The sequence below is a fragment of the Heptranchias perlo genome, chromosome 43 (genome assembly GCF_035084215.1).
Source record: "Heptranchias perlo isolate sHepPer1 chromosome 43, sHepPer1.hap1, whole genome shotgun sequence".
In the NCBI taxonomy this organism is placed as follows: domain Eukaryota; kingdom Metazoa; phylum Chordata; class Chondrichthyes; order Hexanchiformes; family Hexanchidae; genus Heptranchias; species Heptranchias perlo.
In genome coordinates, this window is record NC_090367.1 from 4,264,460 (window position 1) to 4,287,748 (window position 23,289).

The following is a 23,289-nucleotide window of genomic DNA, read 5'->3' on the forward strand; positions in this document are numbered from 1 at the left end:
ACTCCCCTGTTCTTCTTCGAAATAGCGGCCGTGGGATCTTTTACGTCCACCCGAGAGGGGGCAGACAGGGCCTCGGTTTAACGTCTCATCCAAAAGACGGCACCTCCGACAGTGGAGCACTCCCTCAGTACTGGCACTGGGAGTGTCGGCCTGGATTATGGGGCTCAAAACTCTGGTGTGGGGGCTGGAAGCCACGACCAACACATCAAATGTAGGCACTATGAGATGGCTGGTTAATCGCACGGCCTGACGTGCTAGGTTAGCACATGCTGGGCTTGTATTCCCTCAAATATAGGGGATTAAGGGGTGATCTAATTGAGGTGTTTAAGATGATTAAAGGATTTGATAGGTAGATAGAGAGAAACTATTTCCTCTGGTGGGAGGAGTCCAGAACAAGGGGGCATAACCTTAAAATTAGAGCCAGGCCGTTTGGGGTGATGTCAGGAAGCACTTCTTCACACAAAGGGGAGTGGGAATCTGGAACTCTCTTCCCCCCAAAAAGCTGTTCAGGCTGGGGGTCAATTGAGAATCTCAAGACTGAGATTGGACAGATTTTTGTTGGTAACGGTGTTAAGGGTTGTGGAACCGAGGCGGGTAGATGGAGTTAAGGGTTATGGAACCGAGGCGGGTAGATGGAGTTAAGATACAGCTCAGCCATGATCTAATTGAATGGCGGAACAGGCTCGAGGGGCTGAATGGCCTCCCTCCCCCTGTTCATATGTTCCTAAGCTGTTCCCTTAACATGGTTCTTGTACAGTGACTGTCATTCGAACTCAGGTCAGTCTGAACTTGCAGTGTTTATAAAGGAACAGCCAAAGGGAAACGATGAAACCATTGCACAAGAAATAATCTCTATGTTCGGTATGAAGGGGTGGGGAGGAGAGAGGGGAAGGGACAATTTTAAACCCGACGTATTTTTTCAAAGCTGGCTAGATATTTTTTTTTAAATCGGGAAGGGGAGCTGCATTATGAAATTGAAGGTTCTGTAACGTAGATGACAGGGAGAATGAATGAAATTACAAAATGAAAGGATTTAATCAGTGCTGGCACCAACTTCCTTTCCCATCGATTTCGTGGTTCTGCTGATTTCCTGTCATTACGTTTAACCAGTTTATTTCTGTCCTGCTTTGTTTTTACCTCCTCCCCCCAATCCCCCCACTTCTCCGCTCTCAGTTCACTATGAGAAGAGATGTCCTCTGTCTCTTCCCTTCCTCAGGTTTTGAGTGTGGTTCATGGATACTTTCCGACAAGGAAAACGCCCACCAAACTTCTTAACAAAATCTATTAGTTTCCCTCATTTATTTATGTTTTATGGTGTGGAGCCCCTCATTATTAAAGTCACCAACTAAATTTAATCAGCAGCCACACCAGCCTCACGCCTCAATCCCCCTCTCCGATACCCGCTCCCTGCCTCGTCCCGCTCCCCGCTCAATTCCAGCCTCTACCCTGCCCCAATTCCACCGGTCCCACTGCCGACCCCCGACCTCATCCTCTGCCCCGTCCTAATACTGACCCCATTCCCCTGCCCTCGATCCCATTCCCCTGATCCCGATCCCATTCCCCCTGATCCCACTCCCTGTTACTGTTCATCCCATTGCTACTGTTCCAAGAACGGAAATCATTCCGGTGAAACGCCTGGTCTTTTTCCTACTCACCTACACACTGGTTCTCCTCGTTGGGGCTGTAGCCCTGTGGACACTCGAGCCCTAGGGAGTAAGCCACTCCGGGAAGTGGCGGCCGTTGACTTGACTCTGGGGTGAGGAGTGGGGGGGCAGCGGGCTCAATGTTGGGGGGTACATCATTTTCGGAAATGATGGACGCTGATCGAGGCAGGCAGAGGTACCCTCCATAGTGATTGAAGCACTTCATGGCCCCTTTACATGCGCCAGGGATGGTCTCACACTCATTTATATCTGTGGCAGAGTAAAAAAAACACAAGTACAGTTCTATTACTAATGCTACCTCCATTTTGGGAGACAGTATATGAGGAATTTGAGACAATTCTTCGGTCGGAAGAACGGGGAGAGGCAATATAAACTAGAGGGCACAACTCTAAAAGGGGTACAGGAACAGAGAGATCTGGGGGTATATGTGCACAAATCGTTGAAGGTGGCAGGGCAGGTTGAGAAAGTGGTTAAAAAAAGCATACGGGATGCTGGGCTTTATAAATAGAGGCATAGAGTACAAAAGCAAGGAAGTCATGATGAACCTTTACAAAACATTGGTTCGACGACAGCTGGAGTATTGTCCAGTTCGGGGCACCGCACTTTAGGAAAGATGTGAAGGTCTTAGAGAGGGTGCAGAAGGGATTTACTAGAATGATTCCAGGGATGAGGGACTTTAATTACATGGATAGACTGGAGAATCTGGGATTGTTTTTTTTTTATTTGTTCATGGGATGTGGGCGTCGCTGGCGAGGCCGGCATTTATTGTCCATCCCTAATTGCCCTTGAGAAGGTGGTGGTGAGCCGCCTTCTTGAACCGCTGCAGTCCGTGTGGTGAAGGTTCTCCCACGGTGCTGTTAGGAAGGGAGTTCCAGGATTTTGACCCAGCGATGATGAAGGAACGGCGATATATTTCCAAGTCGGGATGGTGTGTGACTTGGAGGGGAACGTGCAGATGGTGTTGTTCCCATGTGCCTGCTGCCCTTGTCCTTCTCGGTGGTAGAGGTCGCGGGTTTGGGAGGTGTTATTGAAGAAGCCTTGGCGAGTTGCTGCAGTGCATCCTGTGGATGGTACACACTGCAGCCACTGTGCGTCGGTGGTGAAGGGAGTGAATGTTTAGGGTGGTGGATGGGGTGCCAATCAAGCGGGCTGCTTTGTCCTGGACGGTGTCGAGCTTCTTGAATGTTGTTGGAGCTGCACTCATCCAGACAAGTGGAGAGTATTCCATCACACTCCTGACTTGTGCCTTGTAGATGGTGGAAAGGCTTTAGGGAGTCAGGGGGTGAGTTACTCGCCGCAGAATACCCAGCCTCTGACCTGCTCTCGTAGCCACAGTATTTATATGGCTGGTCCAGTTAAGTTTCTGGTCAATGGTGACCCCCAGGATGTTGATGGTGGGGGATTCGGCAATAGTAATGCCGTTGAATGGCAAGGGGAGCTGGTTAGACTCTCTCTTTGTTGGAGATGGTCATTGCCTGGCACTTATTTGGCACGAATGTTACTTGCCACTTATCAGCCCAAGCCTGGATGTTGTCCAGGTCTTGCTGCATGCGGGCACGGACTGCTTCATTATCTGAGGGGTCGTGAATGGAACTGGACACGCAATCATCAGCGAACATCCCCATTTCTGACCTTATGATGGAGGGAAGGTCATTGATGAAGCAGCTGAAGATGGTTGGGCCGAGGACACTGCCCTGAGGAACTCCTGCAGCAATGTCCTGGGGCTGAGATGATTGGCCTCCAACAACCACTACCATCTTCCTTTGTGCTCAGTATGACTCCAACCACTGGAGAGTTTTCCCCCTGATTCCCATTGACTTCAATTTTACTAGGGCTCCTTGGTGCCACACTCGGTCAAATGCTGCCTTGATGTCAAGGGCAGTCACTCTCACCTCACCTCTGGAATTCAGCTCTTTTGTCCATGTTTGGACCAAGGCTGTAATGAGGTCTGGAGCCGAGTGGTCCTGGCGGAACCCAAACTGAGCATCGGTGAGCAGGAACAGAGATGGTTGCGAGGAGATTTGATAGAGGTATTCAAAATCGTGAAGAGTCTAGACAGAGTAGATAGAGAGAAACTGTTCCCATTGGTGGAAGGGTCAAGGACCAGAGGACATAGATTTAAGGTGATTGGCAAAATAACTAAAGGTGACCTGAGGAAAAACTTCGTTACACAGCGAGTGGTTATGATCTGGAATGCACTGCCAGAGGAGGAGGTGGAGGCAGATTCAATCATGGCCTTCAGGGAACTGGATAAGTACTTGAAAGGAAAAAATCTGCAGGGCTACAGGGATAGGGCGGGGGAGTGGGACCAGCTGGATTGCTCTTGCGTAGAGCCGGCGCGGACTCGATGGGCCGGCTGGCCTCCTTCTGTGCGGTAACCTTTCTATGATTCTATAACATGTGGTGAGTGTAACAGGCTTGGGAGGAAGAGGTGACTTTGGGCCTATGGTTCCCAAAGCTCTCCACCACTGGGGGGTTTTCCAAACCTCATGTCTGGGTGTGTTGTAGACTCATTGATAGAGATTAATTTCCGTGATTAGTTAACAAATCCATTATCGTTGTATCATACCAGGATGGTACAAGAAAGAACATTTATAAAGCGCCTTTTATGACCTCAGGATTTCCCAATGAAGTACTTTTTTTCCCACTAATTGTAGTCACCGTTGTAATGTAGAAGCAAACTAGATGGAGCTTGGTCTTTTTTCATCTTGCTATTCCCATGTTATTCCATCAACTAAAATGAGGTGGAAAGTAGTTCTTGGCTAAAATTATTCTATTTTATTGTTGTCACTAATTAAAGATAAGACTAAATTACTGATATGACGGCCCAAGGTTCTTACCCTTCTCACATCCTTTTGATGCTTTCGCACTCTCTTCCTTTCCTCCCCCTCCCCCTCCCTCCCACCCAGTTTAAGTTGGCACTCTGCTCCATCTCACGCTTCCCTTCCAGTTCAGGAGAGTGTTTAGGAACAGGGAACAGCCATTAGGTACAACTCTCACCTCCTGACTCCCCAAAGCCTCTCCACCATCTACAAGGCACCAGTCAGGAGTGTGATGGAATACTCTCTCCACTTGCCTGGATGGGAGAAGCTCGACACATCCAAGACAAGGCAGTCCGCTCGATCGGCACCCCATCCACCACCATAAACATTCACTCCCTTCACCACCGGCACGTCCTGGCTGCACAGGATGCACTGCAGCAACTCGCCAAGGCTTCTTTGACAGCGCCTCCCAAACCTGCGACCTCTACCACCTAGAAGGACATGGGCAGCAGACGCATGGGAACAACACCACCTCCCAAGTTCCCCTCCAAGTCACACACCATCCCGACTTGGAAATATATCGGCCGTTCCTTCATTATCGCTGGGCCAAAATCCTAGAATTCCCGACCTAACAGCTCTGTGGGAGCACCTTCACCACACAGACTGCAGCGGTTCAAGAAGGCAGCTCACCACCACCTTCTCAAGGGGCACCTTGCCAGCGACGCCCACATCCTGAGATTGAATTTTTTTGAAAAGTTGTTTTCACAGATCGACATCATCTTGTCACCATATCCCTCACACCCTTCTCTCTCCAGAGCCACATCCCATCGCTGTTTGAACCCCTGTCCTCTGCCACTGTGTTGTTCCCATGGAACGTATTCCACAACTTACTGAAGAAGCTTTACCAAACTTCTCCTAATTTTAATTTGCGTTCCGATATCCTACCTCAAACTGTCGAAACTTAACACTATACCAATGCACTAACACACTCAGACCAGTATCACAAAGGGAAAGGTTTTACTTTAATTGACTTGTATACAAGGGAAGCTGTACTCTGAACAATGGTCAGAATAACCTCTTCATTGAACAAAGGAAACAGTTCACATTTATACAGTTTAATTAGTAATGTCCACCTGTCATAGAATATGGGCGTACATGTACATTCTTTATTGGTTCGGGTAGTTGGTCAATCAAGTAGTGAGCCTGCCCCCTCTGGACGTCCGTAGCTCATTCCTGTTTTGGCACGTAGGCCTCGTAAGCCTGAGCACATTATCCTCCCTACATTCTAAAGCTGGTTATCAGTAGGGCTGAAGTCAGTCTCAAGGCCACATGGCCTCTCAAGAAACTGTATTCTCATTATATTTTATAGTCAGCATCGGCGGGGGGCCAGACGGTACTAAGCACCTGCACAGCCAACTTAATTATCAACATACCAAGGCTTAAACGTAATTACACAATTGTGTCTTTCTGTGTCTGTGTGCTGTAGCTACCCCATTATGTGAGCCAAAGAGTTAACATGGTCAAATATCCAAAATGCATTTCTTCTTTACTATGGGCAAGTAACTGTTCATGCATTTCTACATTAATATGGTCAAGTATCTGTTCATGCATTTCTACAGCACCAAGTCCCATTCACCCATCACCCCCTGTGCGGAGGGAGTTTCGGTCCTAAATAGAGGCACAGCATACAATCACAAGGAAGCCATGCTAAGCTTTCACAAATCGATGGTTAGGCCTCAGCTGGAGTAATGTGTCCAATTCTCTGCACCACACTTTAGGAAGGATATCAAGGCCTTGGCGAGGGTGCAGAGGAGATTTGCTAGAATGATACCAGATACGAGGGACTTCAGTTACACGGAGACTGGAGAAGCTGAGAAGGTTAAGGGGAGATTTAATAGAGGTGTTCAAAATTATTAAGGGTTTTGATAGAGTAAATAAGGAGAAACTGTTTCCACTGGCAGGAGGGTCAGTAACCAGAGGACACAGATTTAAGATAATTGGCAAAAGAACCAGAGGGGGAGATGAGGAGAATTTTTTAACGCAGCGAGTTGTTCTGATCTGGAATGCTCTGCCTGAAAGGGCGGTGGAAGCAGATTCGATAATAACTTTCAAAAGGGAATTGGATAAATACTTGAAAAGGAAAAATTTGCAGGGCTAATGGGGAAAGGGACTAATTGGATAGCTTTTTCAAAAGAGCAGGCACGGACACCATGGGCCAAGATGGCCTCCTTCTGTGCTGTGTTCATCTGGGGGAGTTTTACCGTACACTAAACGTGGCGGGGAATCGTGAGGTCGGTTTGAGTCACCGTGCTTTCCGCTCCTTGAACAGGAACTGTCTCACTCACCTCGACAGTGTTGTCTCTCGTGGTCCCACTCGTAGCCATCAGTGCATTCCTGTAGCGAGAAACACAAGTCATTTACTGCTCCAGCGGCTGTGGAGCGGGTATGGCATGGAGCATGCCCTCCAGGATTGCCCTGGAGTCTCCAGCAATGAAAGATTAATCTCCAGGACACTGCGGCGAGCAGTCACCCGGGAGAAGGATCATAAGGGCGTTAAAAAATTGTTCCATTTTCTTTGAACACTTTTGTTTATTAGTCGTACAAATATTGGAGAGGGTCAAGCATCATCCAATCGGGTAACGAAGAGTCTATCTTCTTTCCGATTGGCTGGAAAGGCGGTGCATCGCGAGGATGGGCGTGTTGGGCGACCAATGGCGGCAGTGAGAGGGCGGGGCAGGAGGTCATGTGATGAGTCCTCCAGGAATCCGTCCAACCAGAGTTGGCAACCCTAATCGTGCCAGCATTAAGACAGGAAACATGGGCCAATATGTTTACACAGTTTCGAGAACAGAACAGTTAACAAGTTGTTCAAAAAAAATGTGAATTAACTGTGAGGCAGGGAGATGACATGTTTGAGCCCTGACTCATTGAGGGGGGGGGCGGAATTCCAGTTTGTTCCAATAATTCCTTACGTGTTAATTCCCTGACTTTAACTCTGTGCCTGGAGAGCTGTACAAATAGGGTCAGATGCCTTTGTAACAGCGAGGCAGCCACCGCTGAGATGAGTCTGCTGCCCCTCCATATTGGCACAGTGCCGACAGACTTTATAGTCTCGCTCACCTCTCAAACAGCCTTCATCTTGTGTAATGTGAGGTGTCAGCTGTGGCTCAGTGAGTCTCTCTCTCTCTCTCTCTCTCTTTCTCGCCTCTGAGTCAGAAGGTCCTGGGTCCGAGTCCCATTCCAGAGACTGGAGCACAAAATCTAGGCCGACAATCCCAGCGCCAGTACTGAGGGAGCACCGCGCTGTCGGAGGGGCGGCGCTGAGGGAGCGGCCGTCTTTCGGATCAGACATTAAACCGAGGGCCCCGTCTGCCCCTCTCGGGTGGATGTAAAAGATCCCACGGCCTCTATTTTGAAGAAGAACAGGCGCGTTCTACCCCTGTGTCCTGGTCAATATTTATCCCTCAACCAACATCACTGAAAAAAACAGATGATCTGGTAATTATCTGGTTGCTGTTTGTGGGATCTTGCTGTGCGCAAATCGGCTGCCGCATTTCCCACATTACAACAGCGACTACACTTCAAAAGTACTTCATTGGCTGTAAAGTGCCGAGGGATCTTTTACGTCCAGCCAGGGAGGCAGACGGGGCCTCAGTTTAACGTCTCATCTGAAAGATGGCACCTCCAACAGTGCAGCACCCCCTCAATACTGCACTGGGAGTGTCGGCCTGGATTTTTGTGCTCAAGTCTCTGTGGTGGGACTTGAACCCACGACCTCCTGACTCAGAGGGGACCCACTGAGCCACCTTTCACCTTTCAACAGCTAGAAGCTGTTTCTTATTGAATGTTTGCTTGTTTTCAGGAATTAGCAAACTGTTTTGCGTTAACACTCAATTTCCCAGCTGAGTCCCTGGCCCAGGGGCCGTTATGAAAGGAACAGTGTGCCATCGGTTCCAGTGGGATCTGCGTGACAAGGAAGGGCCTGCTCGCAGATTGGCACGCCTGCGGGAGAGGCCGACGGTGGGCGTTTCTGGCCCAATCTTACCGTGTAGGTGACAGGTTCGTCGACCTCCTGTGAAATAGCTGCTCGCAGCCCCAGGGCCAGCAGCAGACCCAGAACCAGCATCGTGCCTCGAGAAAAAGGCCGCAGAGTCAGACCCTGAAACAAGAGGGCACAGGATGAGCGGAGGGAAGCAACCGGGGTAAGAGGCACGCAGCCGGGTACGATGAGGTTAGTTTGCTGCTTGCTACCACTGTTGGCGAGGGTGAAAATATAACTCATTAACTACCTAACCTGTGCTGTACCCGAGATTAAGATCAGGCAGCCCACCCAAAACTGCCCGTTTCCCGCCCGGTGAGTTACGTTAAACTTGCCCCCGACCCCTCTCTTTCCCCCCCCCCCCCCCCCCCCCACCGGGTCTGATTTTAGCGACTTCTGGACATTGACCATTCACCTTCAGACGTCCAATCAAATCCAGATGAGACCGATGGAAATAAAAGCCTCCGGCCTAGAAATCCCGTGACGCCTCGCCCGTTCCACAGGCGTAAGATGGGGCGCGCGCATGCACGTTGGGAGTCGCGCCACCCGCCATTTTGGTAGCGGCTCCAGTATAGGCGTCTAGGGCCCACCCCTGAAACAGGCATTAAGTCCCTTTGCATATGTAAAGAGGGGGCCTGAAGCCTCTTTGAGACCCCCCCCCCCGACTTCCCGAAATTGGGCTGCCCTAATCCCAGCAGGTGACGGGCCTGCTGTGCTCAGGATAACCAGGTCTACGTACGGCCTAACCAGTCGCGCTTAAAGGACGACCGAAGGCCGCCATCAAAAAGGTAAGTTTTTGGAAAATGCAAACAGTTTGCTGATTCCTGAGGCCAAGCAACTTGCAAACGTTCAATCAGATGACAGGAGGTTCTAAAAGGGGTCAGCCCTCATCCGTGTTTTTGTTACCTCCAGACGCGACTATTCCAACGCTCTCCTGGCCGGCCTCCCACCCTCCACCCTCCGTAAACTTCAGCTCATCCAAAAACTCGCACCGAGTCCCGTTCGCCCATCACCGCCTGCGCTCATTGACCTACATGGACTCGCGGTCCGGCATCGCCCCCATTTAAAAATTCTCATCTTTTGTTTTCGAACCCCTCCATGGCCTCGCACCGCCCCCCCCACTTCCCTATCTCTGTAACCTCCTCCAGCCCCTACAACCCTCCGAGATCTCGGCGCTCCTCCAATTCCGGCCTCTCGCGCATCTCCCGATTTTCCATCGCTCCACCATTGGCGGCCGTGCCTTCAGCCGCCTGGGCCCTAAGCTCTGGAATTCCCTCCCTAAACCTCTCCGCCCCTCTCTCTCCTCCCTCAAGACGCTCCTTAAAACCTACCTCTTTGACCGAGTGTTCAGTCATCTGTCCTGACGTCCCCTTCCTTTGGCTCGGTGTCGAATTTTCTCTGATAATCGGTCCCGTGAAGGGCCTTGGGACGTTTTTCCCACGTCACGAGGCGCTGTGTCAATGCAAGTTGTTGTTGCTTCCTTAACACAATGGCTGTGAACCACTTTAAACCAGACTGAAGGATTACTTCAGATCAGCAGGCTAATTAAAAAAATCACCAGCAGAGAAGGAAATCGAATTCAGGTCATCAGGCAGGGCTCAGTGTGAGGTGAACAGGGAAAGTGGGGGGCAGGGAAAACACTGTGTAAAAACAGAGTGGGCGATATCCTCCCAAAGATACCCAGCAGCATTCAGCTTTATAATGTGCTGAGATTATACCCCGTGTGCCTTTCCCATGTACCTTTCCTGCGATCAAACAGCATAGTACAAAGGGAGCCTGTCAAAGGCAATGCGGCGGCTGTTTCCAGCCTGCGCTCGCTCAGACGGTTCCACGTTCGCACAATGGGAGATTGCCAGCAATTCGAACTGAGCCAGTTTTGTTCAACAGCGATAACTTGCATTTATATAGCGCCTTTAACGTCCCGAGGCGCTTCACGGGAGCGATTATCAAACAGAATTTGACACCGGGCCACATAAGGAGATATTCGGACAGGTGACCAAAAGCTTGATCAAAGAGGGAGGTTTTAAGGAGCGTCTTTAAAGGAGAGAGAGAGAGAGAGAGGCGGAGAGGTTTAGGGAGAGAATTCCAGAGCTCAGGGCCCGGGCAGCTGAAGGCACGGCCGCCAATGGCGGAGCGATGGAAATCGGGGGATGCGCGAGAGGCCAGAATTGGAGGAGCGCGGAGATCTCGCGGGGTTGTAGAGGCTGGAGGAGGTTACAGAGATAGGGAGGGAGCGAAGGCCATGGAGGGATTTGAAAACAAGGATGAGAATTTTAAAATGGAGTCGTTGGCGGACCGGGAGCCGATGTAGGTCAGTGAACGTAATTCTATTCGTACCTGAAGCAGGATTGTGAGCAGAGGAAGTAAAAAGTCCAGTTGGTCTGAAAATTAACCCCCACCCCCGTTCGCCCCTCAATCTGGCAGAGGCATCGTGATTTAATTACCTGCAAGCCAGAAAAACAAGGGGTCTGGTTGGTGCTGTGCCAGCGAGGGAGCCTGAACTCCCTCTGCTCCGTGTGGGGCTCAGTTCCACCCTGGAGGAGATCAGCTCACTCAGCACAGGCCGGGAATGGGGCCCGGGCCTTTCCTGCTCTGCGTGGCCATCAGATGAGCTGTCTATTTTCGACTTAATGGAGCGAGCACAAAATCCAAGCTCCCAGTGCCAGTACTGAGGGAATGCTGCACTGTCGGATGAGACGGTAAACCGAGGCCCCGTCTGCCCTCTCAGGTGGATGTAAAAGATCCCACGGCCACTATTGGAAGAAGAGCAGGGGGGAGTTCTCCCCGGTGTCCTGGGCCCAATATTTATCCCTCAACCAACATCACTAAAACAAATGACTTGCTCATTTATATCATTGCTGTTTGTGGGATCTTGCTGTGCTCAAATTGGCTCCCACGTTTCCTACCTTACAACAGTGCCTCAAAAAAGTACTTCACTGGCTGTAAAGCGCTTTGGGACGTCCTGAGGTCGTGAAAGGCGCCATATAAATGCAAGTCTTTCTTTCTTAATTATTTGAGGGCAGGGTTCCCTCTTTCTGATCTATTTCCTCGGCTTTCCGCACTCGCAGCTTGGCGCACAGCTCCTGGGCAGGTGGCAACCTGCACCTAACCGCTGCCAGTGACACTTTGATGCCAGGTGCTGCAGGCCACAGGCGGGCAGACATACAGGGAGTGTTAAATTGGCAGGAATCCACTCGCAAGCCACAGCCCTTATGCAAGTACAGACCAGAGCCATGCATGAACTTAGAGCATATATACTTAGACGTGTAAAATGTGTTTTTTATCTTGTTTTTTTGCTTGTTCCTCCACCCCACCCAGGGCAGGTACAGCACGGGTTAGATACAGAGTAAAGCTCCCTCTACACTGTCCCGTCAAACACTCCCAGGGCAGGTACAGCACGGGTTAGATACAGAGTAAAGCTCCCTCTACACTGTCCCATCAAACACTCCCAGGGCAGGTACAGCACAGGTTAGATACAGAGTAAAGCTCCCTCTACACTGTCCCGTCAAACACTCCCAGGGCAGGTACAGCACGGGTTAGATACAGAGTAAAGCTCCCTCTACACTGTCCCATCAAACACTCCCAGGGTAGGTACAGCACGGGTTAGATACAGAGTAAAGCTCCCTCTACACTGTCCCATCAAACACTCCCAGGGCAGGTACAGGGTTAGATACAGAGTAAAGCTCCCTCTACACTGTCCCGTCAAACACTCCCAGGGCAGGTACAGCACGGGTTAGATACAGAGTAAAGCTCCCTCTACACTGTCCCATCAAACACTCCCAGGGCAGGTACAGGGTTAGATACAGAGTAAAGCTCCCTCTACACTGTCCCATCAAACACTCCCAGGACAGGTACAGGGTTAGATACAGAGTAAAGCTCCCTCTACACTGTCCCAACAAACACTCCCAGGACAGGTACAGCACGGGTTAGATACAGAGTAAAGCTCCCTCTACACTGTCCCAACAAACACTCCCAGGGCAGGTACAGCACAGGTTAGATACAGAGTAAAGCTCCCTCTACACTGTCCCATCAAACACTCCCAGGGTAGGTACAGCACGGGTTAGATACAGAGTAAAGCTCCCTCTAATTTAAGGGTCAAGCCAGACCTATTGACCTGTTACATTTTAGGTGGGCCCAGTGCTCAGACCCCAGGCTTGCACATACAGCCCTGGGTCCAGCACGTCCAGTCTCATCTTTGTCTTTATCTTTACTGAGAGAGAGAGATAGATGTTATCTTTACTGCGAAAGCAACGTGTTATCTTTACTGAACGAGAGAGACAGAGCGACAGAGAGAGACCGAAAGGGAGAGAGTGACAGAGCGCAAGACAGAGACAGAGTGCGAGACAGAGAGACCAAGTGCGAGACAGAGAGAGAGAGTGAGACCTCCTCTCATTGAATAACATGCCACTGTTGTAGTCTTCATCCAAAAATACTCCCGCAAAGACATTGATATTTAGAAGGGGAAGAAAATCGATGGTATTTAAACATCTAAAAAGCTCTAAGTACTAAGTTAAAGAGAGGCAGAGTAGAGTTTCGGATTGCTCAGGAGAGGAGTTTGTGCCTTTCAGTTTGTACAATGTAATAACTGTCCTCACTCTCTGTCGCTGGAGGCTGTGATGTGTGATTACTGTTTCTCACCCGTTTCTCTCACCTTGTGTACATTCTCTCTATGCTTTCAGCTCAAACCCTCCTCACTCGCTGTTGATTTGAAACATTCTTCATTTCAGTCGACCTTTCATGTAAGAAAAAAAAACTTCCAAAAAAGAAAACCTCTTGTAACTTTCACCAGCCACCTCAAGTGACCCGTTTCCGGTTTCCAAATAGAGCTTTTCTTTATAAAGTACTTACCAGTGAACGTTTGCAGACTGTATGGGTGGAACAGGCCTCACGCCCTCCTAGTGATCCTGAATTCTTGCCGGTGAGAAAACAGTCAGTTAAGCGAGAGGTGCTGATTCGTGAACTGGTACATGTAAATGTTTGGAAGAAGCTGGAGTAAGAAAACTTTCTCTCTCTCTCTCTCTCTGTGACCGTCTGTCTGTCTCTCTGTCTCTCTTTCTGTCTGTCTTTCTCTCTTTCTGTCTCTCTCTCTCTTTCCCTCTCTACTTTCTCTGTTTTTCTGTCTCTGTCTGTCTCTCTGTGTGTCTCTCTGTTTTTCTCTCTATTTCTCTCTCTGGCTCTCCATGTCTCTCTCTCTCTCTCCCTGTCCGTCTCTCACTCTCTCTCTCTCTCTGTACCTCTCTCTCTCTCTCTCTCTTTGTACCTCGCTATCTCACTCTCCCTCTCCTATTCCTTCCCCTCTCTCACTCCAGTTCTGAATTCCTGTGTGTTTGCCAAACAGCTCAGCCTCCTGCCAACTCCCACCTGGTTATCTTTAGCTAATAACAGATGTCAAACATGCAGCATTAACTCTTTGGTGGCTGGGAGTAGGGTGTGAGCTCAGTGCTTTATTCAGCTGCGCCAAGTTCCCAAAAGGGCCAACAACACACAGACACACACACACACACACACAGATTACCGAGGGCTGTCTCTCTTTTCGTTTCCAGTTTCGAACAACAATCAAACAAAACAGGACTTGATGTGGGGCTGAAGGGTGTGCTCCCTCGTAGGGAGTGATTTACAGACCAGGAATTCACTGTAAAAGTTCTAGGTACAGAGGGAATCTGGGCAGCTCATGAACATGTGTAGAACAGCAGAGTGATTAACAGAAGCTCGTGTGATGTGGTCGACGGACAGGGAATCTAATCATTGACAAACTCTACTGTTATTTATGTTTCTCTCTCTGCTTCTTCCCCTTTAGAGGGAAATCACTCAATTCTCATCCCTGTTCGTCTCAGGACTCGGTCAGTGTGGTCTCAGGACTCGGTCAGTGTGATCTCAGACCGGGGTCAGTGTGAGCTCAGGACTCGGTCAGTGTGGTCTCAGGACTCGGTCAGTGTGGTCTCAGACCGGGGTCAGTGTGATCTCAGGACTCGGTCAGTGTGGTCTCAGGACTCGGTCAGTGTGATCTCAGACCGCGGTCAGTGTGATCTCAGACCGCGGTCAGTGTGATCACAGGACTCGGTCAGTGTGATCTCAGGACTCGGTCAGTGTGGTCTCAGGACTCGGTCAGTGTGGTCTCAGACCGGGGTCAGTGTGATCTCAGGACTCGGTCAGTGTGGTCTCAGGACTCGGTCAGTGTGATCTCAGACCGCGGTCAGTGTGATCTCAGACCGCGGTCAGTGTGATCTCAGACCGCGGTCAGTGTGATCACAGGACTCGGTCAGTGTGATCTCAGACCGCGGTCAGTGTGATCTCAGGACTCGGTCAGTGTGATCTCAGACCGCGGTCAGTGTGGTCTCAGGACTCGGTCAGTGTGAACTCAGCCTGTGGTCAGTGTGATCTCAGGACTCGGTCGGTGTGATCTCAGGACTCGGTCAGTGTGATCTCAGACCGCGGTCAGTGTGATCTCAGGACTCGGTCAGTGTGATCTCAGGACTCGGTCAGTGTGATCTCAGGACTCGGTCAATGTGATCTCAGACTGCGATTAGTGTGATCTCAGGACTCGGTCAGTGTGATCTCAGGACTCGGTCAATGTGATCTCAGACTGCGATTAGTGTGATCTCAGGACTCGGTCAGTGTGATCTCAGACCGCGGTCAGTGTGATCTCAGGACTCGGTCAGTGTGATCTCAGACCGCGGTCAGTGTGATCTCAGGACTCGGTCAGTGTGATCTCAGGACTCGGTCAGTGTGATCTCAGGACTCGGTCAGTGTGATCTCAGACGGCAATTAGTGTGATCTCAGACGGCGGTCAGTGTGAACTCAGCCTGCGATTAGTGTGATCTCAGACCGCGGTCAGTGTGATCTCAGACCGCGGTCAGTGTGATCTCAGGACTCGGTCAGTGTGATCTCAGACCGCGGTCAGTGTGATCTCAGGACTCGGTCAGTGTGATCTCAGACCACGGTCATTGTGATCTCAGACCGCGATCATTGTGATCTCAGGACTCGGTCATTGCGATCTCAGACCGGGCGGGGTCAGTGCGATCTCAGGACTCGGTCAGTGTGATCTCAGGACTCGGTCAGTGCGATCTCAGACCGGGCGGGGTCAGTGTGATCTCAGGACTCGGTCAGTGCGATCTCAGGACTTGGTCAGTGTGATCTCAGACCGCGGTCAGTGTGATCTCAGACCGCGGTCAGTGTGATCTCAGGACTCGGTCAGTGTGATCTCAGGACTCGGTCAGTGCGATCTCAGACCGGGCGGGGTCAGTGCGATCTCAGGACTCGGTCAGTGTGATCTCAGACCGGGCGGGGTCAGTGTGATCTCAGGACTCGGTCAGTGCGATCTCAGACCGGGCGGGGTCAGTGCGATCTCAGGACTCGGTCAGTGCGATCTCAGGACTCGGTCAGTGTGATCTCAGACCGCGGTCAATGTGATCTCAGACCGCGGTCAGTGTGATCTCAGGACTCGGTCAGTGTGATCTCAGGACTCGGTCAGTGCGATCTCAGACCGGGCGGGGTCAGTGCGATCTCAGGACTCGGTCAGTGTGATCTCAGGACTCGGTCAGTGTGATCTCAGACCGCGGTCAGTGTGATCTCAGGACTCGGTCAATGTGATCTCAGGACTCGGTCAGTGCGATCTCAGACCGGGCGGGGTCAGTGCGATCTCAGACCGTGGTCAGTGCGATCTCAGGACTCGGTCGGTGTGATCTCAGGACTCGGTCAGTGTGATCTCAGACCGCGGTCGGTGTGATCTCAGACCGCGGTCGGTGTGATCTCAGACCGCGGTCGGTGTGATCTCAGACCGCGGTCGGTGTGATCTCAGACCGCGGTCAGTGTGATCTCAGACCGCGGTCAGTGTGATCTCAGGACTCGGTCAGTGTGATCTCAGGACTCGGTCAGTGTGATCTCAGACGGCAATTAGTGTGATCTCAGACGGCGGTCAGTGTAAACTCAGCCTGCGATTAGTGTGATCTCAGACCGCGGTCAGTGTGAACTCAGCCTGCGATTAGTGTGATCTCAGACCGCGGTCAGTGTGATCTCAGACCGCGGTCAGTGTGATCTCAGACCGCGGTCAGTGTGATCTCAGACCGCGGTCAGTGTGATCTCAGACCGCGGTCAGTGTGAACTCAGCCTGCGATTAGTGTGATCTCAGACCGCGGTCAGTGTGATCTCAGACCGCGGTCAGTGTGATCTCAGACCGCGGTCAGTGTGATCTCAGGACTCGGTCAGTGCGATCTCAGGACTCGGTCAGTGCGATCTCAGACCGCGGTCATTGTGATCTCAGACCGTGGTCAGTGTGATCTCAGGACTCGGTCAGTGTGATCTCAGACCGCGGTCAGTGTGATCTCAGGACTCGGTCAGTGTGATCTCAGGACTCGGTCAGTGCGATCTCAGACCGGGCGGGGTCAGTGCGATCTCAGGACTCGGTCAGTGTGATCTCAGGACTCGGTCAGTGTGATCTCAGACCGGGCGGGGTCAGTGCGATCTCAGGACTCGGTCAGTGCGATCTCAGACCGCGGTCAGTGCGATCTCAGGACTCGGTCAGTGTGATCTCAGGACTCGGTCAGTGCGATCTCAGACCGTGGTCAGTGCGATCTCAGGACTCGGTCGGTGTGATCTCAGGACTCGGTCAGTGCGATCTCAGGACTCGGTCAGTGCGATCTCAGACCGGGCGGGGTCAGTGCGATCTCAGACCGTGGTCAGTTTGATCTCAGGACTCGGTCAGTGTGATCTCAGACCGCGGTCAGTGTGATCTCAGGACTCGCTCGGTGTGATCTCAGGACTCGCTCGGTGTGATCTCAGGACTCGCTCGGTGTGATCTCAGACCGTGGTCAGTGTGATCTCAGGACTCGGTCAGTGTGATCTCAGACCGGGGTCAGTGTGATCTCAGGACTCGGTCAGTGTGATCTCAGACCGCGGTCAGTGTGATCTCAGGATTCGGTCAGTGCGATCTCAGACCGGGCGGGGTCAGTGCGATCTCAGACCGGGCGGGGTCAGTGCGATCTCAGGACTCGCTCGGTGTGATCTCAGACCGTGGTCAGTTTGATCTCAGGACTCGGTCAGTGTGATCTCAGACCGCGGTCAGTGTGATCTCAGTCTCGAGCCCGTTCCGCCATTCAATTCGATCATGGCTGATCTGTATCTTAACTCCATTTACCCGCCTTGGGAACCCTTATTCCCTCACCCAACAAAATCGATCAATCTCAGCTTTGAAATTTCCAATTGACCCCCAGCCTCAACAGCTTTTGGGGGGAGAGAGTTCCAGATTTCCACTCCCCTTTGTGTGAAGAAACGCTTCCTGACATCACCCCTGAACGGCCTGGCTCTAATTTTAAGGTTCTCCCCCCCTTGTTCTGGACTCCCTCCACCCAGAGGAAATAGTTTCTCTCTATCGACCCTATCAAATCCTTTAATCATCTTAAACACCTCGATTAGATCACCCCTCAGTCGAGGGAATACAAGCCTAGTCTGTGCAACCTGTCCTCATAATTTAATTCTTTTAGCCCCGGTATCATTCTGGTGAATCTGCACTGCACCCCCTCCAAGGCCAATATATCCTTCCCGAGGGGCAGCGCCCAGAACTGAAGGCAGTGTCTCCAGATGGAGTCTGATCAGAGATTTATATAACTGAAGCATCACATTGCCCTGCTCTGTACCCTGTCACTGACTGGTGTTCCCCTCCCTAGCCCTGGGTGCTTAAGGCAATTGCTGCTTTGTGGTTGAGATCGGTTTGTGGAAAAAGCCTTTTAAATGTAGAGGTTTTCAGTCATGTTGGACACACGGTGACATCAGCCCAAGCATTTCACAGGCAGGCCTGCACCTCCCGTATGTGGAGAGAGATAGGAGCTAAACAGATCGAGAGGTAGGGAGAGAGAGAGAGGAGGTTGAGAGGTAGGGAGAGAGAGAGAGGAGGTTGAGAGGTAGGGAGAGAGAGAGAGGAGGTCGAGAGGTAGGGAGAGAGAGAGAGGAGGTCGAGAGGTAGGGAGAGAGAGAGAGGAGGTCGAGAGGTAGGGAGAGAGAGAGAGGAGGTCGAGAGGTAGGGAGAGAGAGAGAGGAGGTCGAGAGGTATGGAGAGAGAGAGAGGAGGTCGAGAGGTATGGAGAGAGAGAGAGGAGGTCGAGAGGTATGGAGAGAGAGAGAGGAGGTCGAGAGGTAGGGAGAGAGAGGAGGTCGAGAGGTAGGGAGAGAGAGGAGGTCGAGAGGTAGGGAGAGAGAGGAGGTCGAGAGGTAGGGAGAGAGAGGAGGTCGAGAGGTAGGGAGAGAGAGGAGGTCGAGAGGTAGGGAGAGAGAGGAGGTCGAGAGGTAGGGAGAGAGAGAGAGGAGGTCGAGAGGTAGGGAGAGAGAGGAGGTCGAGAGGTAGAGAGAGAGAGAGAGGAGGTCGAGAGGTAGAGAGAGAGAGAGAGGAGGTCGAGAGGTAGGGAGAGAGAGGAGGTCGAGAGGTAGGGAGAGAGAGGAGGTCGAGAGGTAGGGAGAGAGAGGAGGTCGAGAGGTAGGGAGAGAGAGGAGGTCGAGAGGTAGGGAGAGAGAGGAGGTCGAGAGGTAGGGAGAGAGAGGAGGTCGAGAGGTAGGGAGAGAGAGGAGGTCGAGAGGTAGGGAGAGAGAGGAGGTCGAGAGGTAGGGAGAGAGAGGAGGTCGAGAGAGAGGAGGTCGAGAGGTAGGGAGAGAGAGGAGGTCGAGAGGTAGGGAGAGAGAGGAGGTCGAGAGGTAGAGAGAGAGAGGAGGTCGAGAGGTAGGGAGAGAGAGGAGGTCGAGAGGTGGGGAGAGAGAGGAGGTCGAGAGGTAGGGAGAGAGAGGAGGTCGAGAGGTAGGGAGAGAGAGGAGGTCGAGAGGTGGGGAGAGAGAGGAGGTCGAGAGGTAGGGAGAGAGAGGAGGTCGAGAGGTAGGGAGAGAGAGGAGGTCGAGAGAGAGGAGGTCGAGAGGTAGGGAGAGAGAGGAGGTCGAGAGGTAGGGAGAGAGAGGAGGTCGAGAGGTAGGGAGAGAGAGGAGGTCGAGAGGTAGGGAGAGAGAGGAGGTCGAGAGGTAGGGAGAGAGAGGAGGTCGAGAGGTAGGGAGAGAGAGGAGGTCGAGAGGTAGGGAGAGAGAGGAGGTCGAGAGGTAGGGAGAGAGAGGAGGTCGAGAGGTGGAGAGAGAGGAGATCGAGAGGTAGAGAGAGAGGAGATCGAGATCGCGGTAGAGAGAGAGGAGATCGAGATCGCGGTAGAGAGAGAGGAGATCGAGATCGCGGTAGAGAGAGAGGAGATCGAGATCGCGGTAGAGAGAGAGGAGATCGAGATCGCGGTAGAGAGAGAGGAGGTCGAGAGGTAGAGAGAGAGGTCGAGAGGTAGGGAGAGAGAGAGAGGAGGTCGAGAGGTAGGGAGAGAGAGAGAGGAGGTCGAGAGGTAGGGAGAGAGAGAGAGGAGGTCGAGAGGTATGGAGAGAGAGAGAGGAGGTCGAGAGGTATGGAGAGAGAGAGAGGAGGTCGAGAGGTAGGGAGAGAGAGGAGGTCGAGAGGTAGGGAGAGAGAGGAGGTCGAGAGGTAGGGAGAGAGAGGAGGTCGAGAGGTAGGGAGAGAGAGGAGGTCGAGAGGTAGGGAGAGAGAGGAGGTCGAGAGGTAGGGAGAGAGAGAGAGGAGGTCGAGAGGTAGGGAGAGAGAGGAGGTCGAGAGGTAGAGAGAGAGAGAGAGGAGGTCGAGAGGTAGAGAGAGAGAGAGAGGAGGTCGAGAGGTAGGGAGAGAGAGGAGGTCGAGAGGTAGGGAGAGAGAGGAGGTCGAGAGGTAGGGAGAGAGAGGAGGTCGAGAGGTAGGGAGAGAGAGGAGGTCGAGAGGTAGGGAGAGAGAGGAGGTCGAGAGGTAGGGAGAGAGAGGAGGTCGAGAGGTAGGGAGAGAGAGGAGGTCGAGAGGTGGGGAGAGAGAGGAGGTCGAGAGGTAGGGAGAGAGAGGAGGTCGAGAGGTAGGGAGAGAGAGGAGGTCGAGAGGTGGGGAGAGAGAGGAGGTCGAGAGGTAGGGAGAGAGAGGAGGTCGAGAGGTAGGGAGAGAGAGGAGGTCGAGAGAGAGGAGGTCGAGAGGTAGGGAGAGAGAGGAGGTCGAGAGGTAGGGAGAGAGAGGAGGTCGAGAGGTAGGGAGAGAGAGGAGGTCGAGAGGTAGGGAGAGAGAGGAGGTCGAGAGGTAGGGAGAGAGAGGAGGTCGAGAGGTAGGGAGAGAGAGGAGGTCGAGAGGTAGGGAGAGAGAGGAGGTCGAGAGGTGGAGAGAGAGGAGATCGAGAGGTAGAGAGAGAGGAGATCGAGATCGCGGTAGAGAGAGAGGAGATCGAGATCGCGGTAGAGAGAGAGGAGATCGAGATCGCGGTAGAGAGAGAGGAGATCGAGATCGCGGTAGAGAGAGAGGAGATCGAGATCGTGGTAGAGAGAGAGGAGGTCGAGAGGTAGAGAGAGAGGTCGAGAGGTAGAGAGAGAGGTCGAGAGGTAGAGAGAGAGGTCGAGAGGTAGAGAGAGGAGATCCAGATCTCGGTAGAGAGAGGAGATTGAGGTAGAGATCGAGAGGTAGAGATAGAGAGATCGAGAGGTAGAGATAGAGAGATCGAGAGGTAGAGAGAGAGGAGGTCGAGAGGTAGAGAGAGAGGAGGTCGAGAGGTAGAGAGAGAGGAGGTCGAGAGGTAGAGAGAGAGGAGGTCGAGAGGTAGAGAGAGAGGAGGTCGAGAGGTAGAGAGAGAGGAGGTCGAGAGGTAGAGAGAGAGGAGGTCGAGAGGTAGAGAGAGAGGAGGTCGAGAGGTAGAGAGAGAGGAGGTCGAGAGGTAGAGAGAGAGGAGGTCGAGAGGTAGAGAGAGAGGAGGTCGAGAGGTAGAGAGAGAGGAGGTCGAGAGGTAGAGAGAGGAGGTAGAGAGAGGAGATTGAGGTAGAGATCGAGAGAGGAGATAGAAAGAGAGGAGAGAGAGGATAGAGAGGTAGAGATAGAGAGAGGAGATCGAGAGGTAGAGAGAGGAGATCGAGAGGTAGAGAGAGGAGATCGAGAGGTAGAGAGAGGAGATCGAGAGGTAGAGAGAGGAGATCGAGAGGTAGAGAGAGATCGAGATCGCGGTAGAGAGAGGAGATCGAGGTAGAGATTGAGAGAGGAGATAGAAAGAGAGGAGATAGAAAGAGAGGAGATAGAAAGAGAGGAGATAGAAAGAGAGGAGATAGAAAGAAAGAGAGGAGATAGAGAGGTAGAGATAGAGAGAGGAGATAGAGAGGTAGAGATTGAGAGAGGAGATAGAGAGGTAGAGATTGAGAGAGGAGATGGATAGAGAGGAGATAGAGAGGTAGAAATCGAGAGAGGAGATAGAGATCGAGAGAGGAGATGGAGAGGTAGAGATCTAGAGAGGTAGAGATTGAGAGAGGAGATAGAGAGAGGTAGAGATCGAGAGAGGAGATAGAGAGAGCGAGAGAGGAGCTAGAGAGAGGTAGAGATCGAGAGAGGAGATAGAGGAGATGGATAGAGAGGAGATAGAGAGGTAGAGATCGAGAGAGGAGATAGAGATGGAGAGAGGAGATGGAGAGGTAGAGATCTAGAGAGGTAGAGATTGAGAGAGGAGATAGAGAGAGGTAGAGATCGAGAGAGGAGATAGAGAGAGCGAGAGAGGAGCTAGAGAGAGGTAGAGATCGAGAGAGGAGATAGAGGAGATGGAGAGGTAGAGATCGAGAGAGGAGATAGAGAGAGGTAGAAATCGAGAGAGGAGATGGAGAGGTAGAGATCGAGAGAGGAGATGGAGAGGTAGAGATCGAGAGAGGAGATGGAGAGGTAGAGATCGAGAGAGGAGATGGAGAGGTAGAGATCGAGAGAGGAGATGGAGAGGTAGAGATCGAGAGAGGAGATGGAGAGGTAGAGATCGAGAGAGGAGATGGAGAGGTAGAGATCGAGAGAGGAGATGGAGAGGTAGAGATCGAGAGAGGAGATGGAGAGGTAGAGATCGAGAGAGGAGATGGAGAGGTAGAGATCGAGAGAGGAGATGGAGAGGTAGAGATCGAGAGAGGAGATGGAGAGGTAGAGATCGAGAGAGGAGATGGAGAGGTAGAGATCGAGAGAGGAGATGGAGAGGTAGAGATCGAGAGAGGAGATGGAGAGGTAGAGATCGAGAGAGGAGATGGAGAGGTAGAGATCGAGAGAGGAGATGGAGAGGTAGAGATCGAGAGAGGAGATGGAGAGGTAGAGATCGAGAGAGGAGATGGAGAGGTAGAGATCGAGAGAGGAGATGGAGAGGTAGAGATCGAGAGAGGAGATGGAGAGGTAGAGATCGAGAGAGGAGATGGAGAGGTAGAGATCGAGAGAGGAGATGGAGAGGTAGAGATCGAGAGAGGAGATGGAGAGGTAGAGATCGAGAGAGGAGATGGAGAGGTAGAGATGGAGAGGTGGAGATGGAGAGGTAGAGATCGAGAGAGGAGATGGAGAGGTGGAGATCGAGAGAGGAGATGGAGAGGTAGAGATCGAGAGAGGAGATGGAGAGGTAGAGATCGAGAGAGGAGATGGAGAGGTAGAGATCGAGAGAGGAGATGGAGAGGAGGAGATGGAGAGAGGAGATGGAGAGGTAGAGATGGAGAGAGGAGATGGAGAGGTAGAGATCGAGAGAGGAGATGGAGAGGTAGAGATCGAGAGAGGAGATGGAGAGGAGGAGATGGAGAGGTAGAGATCGAGAGAGGAGATGGAGAGGTAGAGATCGAGAGAGGAGATGGAGAGGAGGAGATGGAGAGGTAGAGATCGAGAGAGGAGATGGAGAGGTAGAGATCGAGAGAGGAGATGGAGAGGTGGAGATCGAGAGAGGAGATGGAGAGGTAGAGATCGAGAGAGGAGATGGAGAGGTAGAGATCGAGAGAGGAGATGGAGAGGTGGAGATCGAGAGAG

General features: G+C 51.9%; 1 protein-coding gene and 1 long non-coding RNA gene across 9 annotated transcripts in view; one reads left to right on the plus strand and one right to left on the minus strand.

Annotated features, from left to right (window-relative positions):
* Nucleotides 1-13,396, minus strand: part of efemp2a (EGF containing fibulin extracellular matrix protein 2a) — a 25,166-nt gene extending 11,770 nt beyond the window's left edge. Inside the window, exons 1-5 of one of the 8 annotated variants that reach the window (XM_067975638.1) lie at nt 13,314-13,396; nt 9,797-9,917; nt 8,472-8,585; nt 6,772-6,820; nt 1,656-1,913 (exon numbers count right to left, since the gene is read on the minus strand). In XM_067975638.1, the coding sequence (XP_067831739.1) occupies nt 1,656-1,913; nt 6,772-6,820; nt 8,472-8,585; nt 9,797-9,820 (445 nt within the window). In that variant the 5' untranslated portion in view covers nt 9,821-9,917; nt 13,314-13,396. Of the gene's footprint in view, nt 1-1,655; nt 1,914-6,771; nt 6,821-8,471; nt 8,586-9,796; nt 10,007-13,116; nt 13,275-13,313 lie in introns of those variants that run through there. The other 7 variants (XM_067975634.1, XM_067975637.1, XM_067975635.1 and 4 more) reach the window with 7 other exon arrangements.
* The window catches only part of LOC137306437 (uncharacterized), a 20,805-nt gene continuing 10,811 nt past the window's right edge, over nt 13,296-23,289 (plus strand). The window contains exon 1 of the long non-coding RNA XR_010958880.1: nt 13,296-13,383. This is a non-coding gene — a long non-coding RNA (uncharacterized lncRNA). The remainder of the gene's footprint in view (nt 13,384-23,289) is intronic.